The 9288-nt window shown below is 40.5% G+C and overlaps 1 protein-coding gene across 1 annotated transcript; it reads right to left on the bottom strand.

Annotated features, from left to right (window-relative positions):
- Positions 1-4393: 4393 nt before the first annotated feature.
- LOC113580846 (heat shock 70 kDa protein) lies at positions 4394-7772 on the bottom strand. Its single transcript, XM_027015663.3, has 2 exons — positions 7622-7772; positions 4394-6885 (listed from the first exon to the last, which is right to left on the bottom strand). The coding sequence occupies exon 2, from the start codon at positions 6863-6865 to the stop codon at positions 4958-4960; it is 1908 nt and encodes a 635-aa protein (XP_026871464.2). The 5' UTR covers positions 6866-6885; positions 7622-7772; the 3' UTR covers positions 4394-4957.
- Between the last annotated feature and the right edge of the window lie 1516 nt (positions 7773-9288).

Genomic DNA, 9288 nt, shown 5'->3' with positions numbered 1-9288 from the left:
ATGTTTATTGAATACGCAGATAGGAAAAATTTCATAACAATAATTGACTACGATTTTACTAATGACCAGGAGTATCGAATTCACTAGAATCACTATAATAAAGAAACGTAACAATGTATCCAAGCCAAAATGAACACAAATGAGTCATGGTGGACAAAAGGTTGCTAACTAGGCTAATTTAAAAAAAAGTGAAACCGAAAAGAAACGTGTTTCCGTAAAATGGGCTCAAACCCAGGTCAGCGAGGTGACGATACCGACAGCCAACTGGGTGAGCAACCACGCTCTAGCAATTGTGGGCCCGTGTGCAGAACAGTTAAATAAATCTTCGATCATGCAAAACAAAAGGAAAAAACTAACCGCCACGCCGAGCGTAAAAAAGGGGAGAGCAAAGGACGCCACGGGAAGAAATGGCAACCCCCATGCACTGGGCAAAAGCAAACTAAAACTTCCCCAACCAAACCAGAAAACGGGGGGGAACTTGAATGGCTAAGGGAAGCCTCGGGAGAGACTCGAGAGAGAAAACTGGAGAGGGGAGGGGACGTGTAAAAACACAAACACCCTCGCAGCACAGAAGTAAGGTGTAGCACAAGGGCTCACAGACCTCAATACCCGAAGTTACCGGCTAGGAGCTTGGATCAGAACTTTGGCAAAAACCCAACACTGAGTGACTGGGTCACTGGGTTTATATAGATCTAGCCCAACTGTTGGGTGTTAAGCCTGATTAGTGCCGTGCCTGACTCGAGGCCTCCCTCTGGTGGCCGGAGAGGGCCTCGGCCTGGCACCAGCCCTTACAGTTTCAAACAACTTGTGGGAATGACCAACCAGGCAATTTATCAACCAATAAAGTAAATTTATTAATAACATAAGATTCGTGGTGAAAGAGCATGACTAAAATATAACAAAAGACTCAAGTGGAAAAGGGAAAATTGTTGTGAAACAGCTAGAGGGAGAACTAATAGGACTGAGGAGGCTGATGATAGGAAAGAGTTAGCTAATCTAATTTGATGTACAAACAATAAGGTCACTATCGATACCAACTGGTAACGTAAAAATGCCTTTTCTTACGCCTCGACAGCTAGCCCATGCACAACTACTTGGGTGGCACTGAGGGAGATTGTCCATCTCCCATCAACTTGCCAGGATGCCACTGAGAGTGTCAATTTTCCATCAAATCACTGAGATGGTACTGAAAGAGTGTTTTCGTCTTCCCCAGCACTGCTGGTTTGGCAATGCACGAGCGTTTGAGGCCAACGATGATGAAACCACTAGGCTTCTTGGACCACGGGATTAGGGCCATAGAGCTGGCTTGGTTAGAGAGTCATAGCCCTTCAGGGGAAGGCCTTTCCGAAGCAGGGGTTTGGAATTCATTCCTGGCCGCACAATGGAACTCCAGTCTCAATCAACACAACCAGGCGAGTTTACTTGATATAAGCTGTGACCAAATTCCAATGAACACAAACTAAGAATAAGAAATTAGCAAACCAACAAAGAAAGAAAAAAAATATTAACATAAGATTCAAGTCTTTCTAGCTTCTTAGTGAGAGGCTATTGGCCTAGTTCAAAAGGAAAATTTAGAGTCTTGGTCTCTCCTCACAGAAGTTCTGTGGTGGGGGGGACCCCTTTTTCCGTGGGTCTTTCGCTCTCTGTTTAACACCTTGTACTTGACTGAGAAGGGGGTTGCACTTTCCAGGTGTAATCTGGGGGACAGGGCATTCCTGACTCATGCATATTCAATGACCTTCATTTTCACGATGGGGGAAAATAATTCCTGTAGGACATACACTAATACAGGAATACATAGGATCCACCACAAATCATTTATACAAAGAAAATCATACGTTTACTACCAATTTCTACCTCCTGGTCTTAGATTGAAGTTTGAAAAACAAATCCTAAAACGGGTGGCGCAACTGGATAATCATTACTTAATTCATCTTAATTACTTTCCTATTTTCTAGAAGTTACAAACTAGTGATTTTAATATATTGTCTAATTGGTTCATATAATATTTCTAGTAAACACAACCAGGAGTGATTAACAATATCTTTACAATAATTATGAGGTAGGTAACATACACATGAAGTGATCAGGATGAATAATGCAAATTAATATGGAAGAGGTAAGGAACATAATAATGAAACAATAAACACATCAAATAATAGGAGCAAACGTCACAATTTGGAGACTATATTACATTACATTTAACATCATAGTAGGAATCTGTGAATCTGTGAAAAAGAGAAACATATATCTGTGAACATATCTCTGAGGGATGAGAAAAGCTTGTTGTCTTGGTAAGGCTTTGAGTCTGATGGAATTTATTGTCACAGTTCCTTGAAGTATAACCAGGCTGGTAAGAGCTTCCCGCATTCCGATCTGTGGATTTTATGACACCTAAGAAGAGGAGGGAGGGTCAGAAAGCCAGGCCATCTTAGTAAGCCATCAACTAGGCTGTTTATGGCTTTGTTGCTCAGCATAATGGCCCCAGAGGGGTACTGGGTCAGGTCTGTGGCCCAGAGGTGAGAAAAAGCCCACCCTGGCCATGTCAAAGTTTCATCAGAGGGATCATTTGTAGTCTATCTTCATTACAAGATTAACTGTACAACATAATTTAAAATATATACTGTAGACATAAACTTGTAGTTTCAAAATAATACAATAGATTCAGATGCCACCTACATTATACTAGTTGAAATTATTTTTCCTGTGGTCAGCCAAAAGCCTATGTGGCAGGTGGTGTGCAAAGAATGTTATATCCTGGATGGATTTTATATTCTGGATATCCTTTAGAGGTAAATACAGCATTTTGGTTTAATGGCCTTGCATTATTTTTAATGCCTTCAAACAAAAAATTGCAATGCCAACAGTTGATTTTGACACATGTAATATCTCTGATTGATTTATTATGCCTTTTAACAGCCTTCTTTAATGGTATTGACATTTGTCCAATCCCCAAACTGCACATGGAAATGCCAGTTATATTCTTTGCTGCTCTCTCGGGCATGAGCTAATGGGACATGACTCTCAGTGGCTTCAGAAACTGACCTGGCAGTTTTCCAGTACTTAAAGGTCCCTGAAACTGTGAGTCTTTCAGCAGAGGAAGTAAACATAAGGAAGTCATGACTGTTCTGAATAAATGCCTGCTTATTGATTGTTGTTATTTTGGCAGGAGAAAGAGTATCACTTCTTTCCATGTTTATGTCAAGGGAACAGCTTCCCCATTCTGCAACACTGCAGAAACATATATAAAACTTCAACTGTGCAGTTTTACATTTTAGCCAATAAGCAGCTTTTTATGTTGCTACAATATAGATTTCCTTTTGGTGGAGACACTAAATAAGTAATAAGTATCATTTAAGCACAAAGCGCATGTTGCACCATAGACTGAAAGACTCACAGCATATGGAGATAATGCACTATCGTGCAAAAGCATTCTTGCAGCACGTCCTGTTCCTTTAATTCAGTTCTAGTCACCAGCAGATGTAGAAATAATCCAGGCTGAACACAGTGGAAACAGAGAGCTCTCCTAGAACCTAAAACCTTCAAAAGCTCATGAAGGTGAAGTTGAATCCAAGGGCTCTTTGCTGTCCTTAACAGCAGGGAACCTCTCATTGGCTGCCCTATCATCTATGTCATCATCATCATCATCATCTATATCTGTGCTGTTTTTTTTTTTTATCTGCTACACCGTCTGAAGAGGTCAATTTACTTTCTGGAATCAAACTTAGCTAAATGATTAACTCAGCTGGTGTACTAAGCTACACATCCTTGTTGGGGAGTATTCATTTAAATTATTATTATTATTATTATTATTATTAATAATAATAAATGTTTACATTGTTATTGTTGTTATTGTTAATATAATATAATATAATAACCCAGTCTGCTGTTTTTAAAGCCATCGGGCTACTTGGGGTGAGATATCTTATATTCGATTTTGGAGACCAGGACTTGACGTGACCTCATCTGTCATCTGGGACCACATTGTTAAATGAATGATTGTACCGTCATCTGCCGCTTTACTGTGGAACTATATGCAAAATAAGGAAAATGTAATAAATGAGAAATCATTGCTGGAACATAGGATAAAATGATAGCGACATAGAAAAGGTGTGTCCTAGAAACATGCATTTAGCGTCTAGCTCCTAGAATGTCCTAAACCATGGTTCTGAACCCAAACGTATATTATACCTCAAGTTGCCATGAAAAGAAACTTCAGACAGCAGCAGTGTTGTTAAATCTGCCCTGGGAAGTAATCATTTCAAGCAGTCAAGCAGTGCATGTTAAGACAAAAGTCACTGCAGTTCATAAACTACAAATGATTAAAGAAGGCTTTATTTGCCTTATTTACAGTAAACCACTTGTGCTGGTTCTACCAATATTAACATCACAATTTGTCTGGAAGGAATAATCTTTATTTCTATTACAGACACCATATTATCTTTATGTTATGCACTAGTGACTGCCTGGAAGTGAAGTTCAACTTTTTATTGACAAAATGCAAAGGTTATGAAAACAACAATGTATTCATAGAATTCTTATTTCAAATGATATTTCTTTCAAAATATTTTCAGAAAATTACCAATAGAGCTTCCACTTCTATAACAAAATAGATATCCTACATACACTAGTAAGAATTTCCAAAAATACAATTAATTTAAAACAAATTTCCCTGGCAGGTATAATGTGTCATTTCCATTACAGGACCTGTACTTTGTAACTTTGTTATGAAGTAGTCACGGTTTAGAAGTTACATTTTTATTGATAACATACAGAGGTCCATAAGTTATGAAAACTTTAGGAATGCACTGAATTCTTCGAATTTAATTCTTCAAGTATTTCCAAAACCTGACAAATAACACAATTTCTGTGTACTGTGTACTTCTCAAAAGAAAGCATAACTTTGGTTCCTAAGTACCCCCCCATCCAACCCAATGTTTAAGAAGCAGAGCTATTTTTAGTCAACCTCTTCAATAGTGGGCTCTTGGGTCTGAGCTCCACAGCCTCCATCTGGCATCCCTCCCTGGTACAGTTTGGTGATGATGGGGTTGCACACCTTCTCCAGCTCCTTCAGCTGATGCTCATACTCCTCCTTTTCAGCCAGCTGGTTGTTCTCCAGCCACGTGATGGCTTGGTTGCACCTCTCAATGACTTTCTTCTTGTCGCCCTCACTGATCTTGCCTTTCATGTTCTCATCCTCGACACTGCTCTTCACGTTGAAGGCAAAGGACTCAAGAGCATTCTTAGCAGCGATCCTCTGTCTCTGGAGGTCGTCCTCTGCTTTATACTTGTCTGCTTCCTGCACCATCCTCTCAATCTCCTCTTTGCTTAGACGACCTTTGTCATTGGTGATAGTGATTTTGTTTTCTTTACCAGTGCTTTTATCCACTGCAGACACATTGAGGATACCATTGGCGTCAATGTCAAAGGTCACTTCAATCTGAGGGACTCCTCGAGGTGCAGGTGGGATGCCCGTCAGGTCAAACTTCCCCAGCAGGTTGTTGTCTTTTGTCATTGCTCTCTCACCTTCGTAAACCTGGATCAGAACACCAGGCTGGTTGTCTGCATATGTGCTGAAGGTCTGGGTCTGCTTGGTGGGGATGGTGGTGTTGCGTTTGATGAGAGCGGTCATGACTCCACCTGCGGTCTCAATGCCCAGGGACAGCGGGGCCACATCCAGCAGCAGAAGGTCCTGGACGTTTCCAGAGGTGTCACCCACAAGGATGGCAGCCTGGACAGCTGCACCGTAAGCCACTGCCTCGTCTGGATTGATGCTCTTGTTCAGCTCTCTGCCATTGAAGAAATCCTGCAGAAGTTTCTGGATCTTGGGGATTCTTGTAGAACCTCCAACCAGGACAATGTCATTGATCTGCGACTTATCCATCTTTGCATCACGTAGGGCTTTCTCTACAGGCTCCAGTGTACATCTGAAGAGGTCGGAGTTCATCTCCTCAAAGCGTGCTCTGGTAACAGAAGTGTAGAAGTCAATGCCTTCATACAGGGAGTCGATCTCAATGCTGGCCTGAGAGCTGGAGGACAGGGTTCTCTTGGCCCTCTCACAAGCTGTGCGCAATCTCCTCAGTGCACGCTTGTTCTGGCTGATGTCCTTCTTGTACTTCCTTTTAAACTCTTCCACAAAATGACTGACCATGCGGTTGTCAAAGTCCTCCCCACCCAGGTGAGTGTCACCTGCTGTTGCTTTCACCTCAAAGATGCCATCTTCAATGGTCAGGATGGACACATCAAAGGTTCCACCACCAAGGTCAAAGATTAGAACATTGCGTTCTCTTCCTTTGCTCTTGTCAAGACCATAAGCAATGGCTGCAGCAGTGGGTTCGTTAATAATTCTCAGTACATTTAGTCCAGCAATTACACCAGCATCCTTAGTGGCCTGCCTCTGAGAATCATTAAAGTAGGCTGGAACAGTGATGACTGCATTTGCCACTTTCTGACCCAGGTAGGCCTCTGCAATTTCCTTCATTTTAACCAGGACCATGGAGGAGATTTCTTCAGGGTAGAATAACTTGGTCTCTCCTTTGTACTCTACTTCAACTTTTGGTTTTCCTCCTTCACTGACAACCTTAAATGGCCAATGCATCATGTCAGACTGCACGACTGGATCATCAAATTTTCGGCCAATGAGTCGCTTTGCGTCAAATACTGTGTTATTTGGATTCATGGCCACTTGATTCTTGGCAGCATCTCCAATTAAGCGCTCTGTGTCAGTGAAAGCCACATAGCTGGGGGTTGTTCTGTTGCCCTGGTCATTGGCTATGATCTCCACCTTTCCGTGCTGGAACACCCCAACACAAGAGTAGGTGGTGCCTAAATCAATCCCAATAGCAACTCCTTTCGCTGTTGACATTTTGATTAATTATGGTAATTCTGGGGAGAAAAAAAAAAGAAAAATATCAGTAACATTTCAGAAAGAAAGAGTACTAACTACAAGAACGTGAATTTGTCAAACATGCACAAAAAAATCCCATAATTTTTGCTTTTTTATTTTTGAACAGTTAAAATCTACGGTTTATTTAGAACGTTGATGTCAACGGAAAGCAACGTTCGGGGATGACGTCACGTCAAAAAAAAACAACACACACACACACACACACACACACACACACACACACTAGTCATTCCTGCACATATAGCACTGACTAGCTAACACTGAAATATAGCTTTCATCAGATCTCAAAAAACAAACCAGCACAATGATTTATTTTAAGGCACAAATAAACATGGTACACCCAATGTTTGTTGTTGTTGCTGCAAACCTTACGGCGAACCGTCTTACAAGTTATAATGTTAACTAACCTATCTTATCTATCACTAGTTATTAGCTATTTTAACTATTAACTAAATATATTACTATTAACTAAAATTAAGAGTCTGACGGATCAAAGTTATATCAATAAACCTGGCATCGGTCGTACAGATTATTACTGGGTTTATTCTAGCTAGGCATCTACTGTAATCTAAACCTATTCTGATTTTTATTAGCTAACGAGTGACATTTAAAACTGTTAAGCCTATATCAGTGCAACGTTGATTTAAAACAAAGCCGCCTTCCATTACATTTATGCCACTGCAGAATCTACATGCTTTAAATGTTAGTACTTACCAAGGTAACGAAACCCGTATCTGAAGCTGTTTGTTGGACTTTTGTGGCGATGCGGTTTTCCGTGCGGTGTCCTTCGTCCTGCTCCGACAGACTGCCAGTCATCGGCACATCGCCACTATTTATTTGGGATCTACGCGCTCCACAACTTTCTGGAACTCTCCGGCAGCGTCGTCCAATCGCACGGCAGCATTACGCTGTGACGCCGCTCGGTGAGCTCGAGCGTCTGTGCTCGTGGCTTCTACCCTCTTTCTGGATACTTCTACAGCGTTCCACTACTGATCGTTATAAGGCTATTACAGTTACAACATGTAAGGGAGGATTTATTAGTTTACATTTATTCTGTTTATTATTTATTCTATTCTGTTATGCTCATTTAAACGACAACTGCCTAGGCCAATGGCCATCAAACTCTTAACTTTGCTATCAAACTCTCAATTTCACTATTTGTCTCTCCATCACTATCAAGAATACGTAAGAATATGACAGTATATGTAAGAATTTTGATCTTGTGTGTGTGAGCATGACAGTGTGTGTAAGAGGTTTGATAGTGTGCGTGAGAGTTTAATGGTGAGTGTGAAAGGTTTGATAATGTGTGAGAGGTAATTTTATATAATAGCCTACAGGACCTCCCATAAGTAAGCATGCATTATTAGTTTAAAACAATAATTCTTATTTATTTTTGTCTTCTTCCAAAGTGCTATTGTGTCACCAAAACCTGAATCCCTATTTGAGTCTGATTTGTTTGAACGAACTGTGACACCATTACCGATCGCTCTGTACTGCTTTGTTAGTTTCAGTATGTGTGAGACAGAGGATCTCTGTGTCGGAGAATGTTTCCGAAGACTGCATAACTTCAACATAAAATTAAAGAAAATACATCATTTGGATGTCTGTCATTGTCTGAAATGAAATCACATTGACATGCTAGTGAAAATACCATTAAGCTAGCAGAGGAACCCTGATAATTGATGGACAAATGCTAATGTAACATTACTTAAAAGCAAACTAAAAATGACTTCTGCATTCGACAATTCAACATTTAGGGTAGGTGTTAATGGATGGCTTGTTTTCCCCCCCATTTTTACTATCTCTGCTGACGCCTCTGCCATTGGAGATCACTCCTCAATGCTTTGCTAAAATCTCAACGAGCCTGTGTCATGCAAATTGTGATATTATTAATGTAACGTTACTTTAAAAGCAAATTAAAAACAACTTTTGCATTAAACAATGCAACATATAGGGCAGATGTTAATGAATGGTTCTTTTTCATTTTTGCAATAAGTGACACCCCTACTTATTAGAACAATAAACAATTTACTAACTGAATCGCTGCTGGAGAACAACGCCTGTTGACACCTACTCCTTCCGATGTGATGTACATGTGTAAACTACTGTGGGAAGAGAAAACCAGAGATACAGAAAACTAAGATACTTTGTGTTAAACAGGCATGCTGCAAAGGAAGGCTTGGCTCATTTTGGCCCCACTTTGGATTCAGCCATCACAATTTGTGCCAGCTTGATGATTTTCTAGTGTCTTTTCACAGATATATACACTGATCTGTCATAACATTAAAAGCACCTATTTAATATTGTGCATGTCCCCCTCGACACTAAAACAGCTCCGACCCATCAAAGCAGTTACATGAATGCCCAAAGTAGGCGACATG

This window comes from Electrophorus electricus, chromosome 3, assembly GCF_041902795.1.
Source record: "Electrophorus electricus isolate QZ-2024a chromosome 3, ASM4190279v1, whole genome shotgun sequence".
Taxonomy (NCBI): domain Eukaryota; kingdom Metazoa; phylum Chordata; class Actinopteri; order Gymnotiformes; family Gymnotidae; genus Electrophorus; species Electrophorus electricus.
This window is presented reverse-complemented; position numbering and strand designations above follow the sequence as displayed.

Coding starts and splice junctions, on each gene's coding strand:
- LOC113580846 (XM_027015663.3), bottom strand. CDS start 6,865: ATGTCAACAGCGAAAGGAGTTGCTATTGGGATTGATTTAGGCACCACC.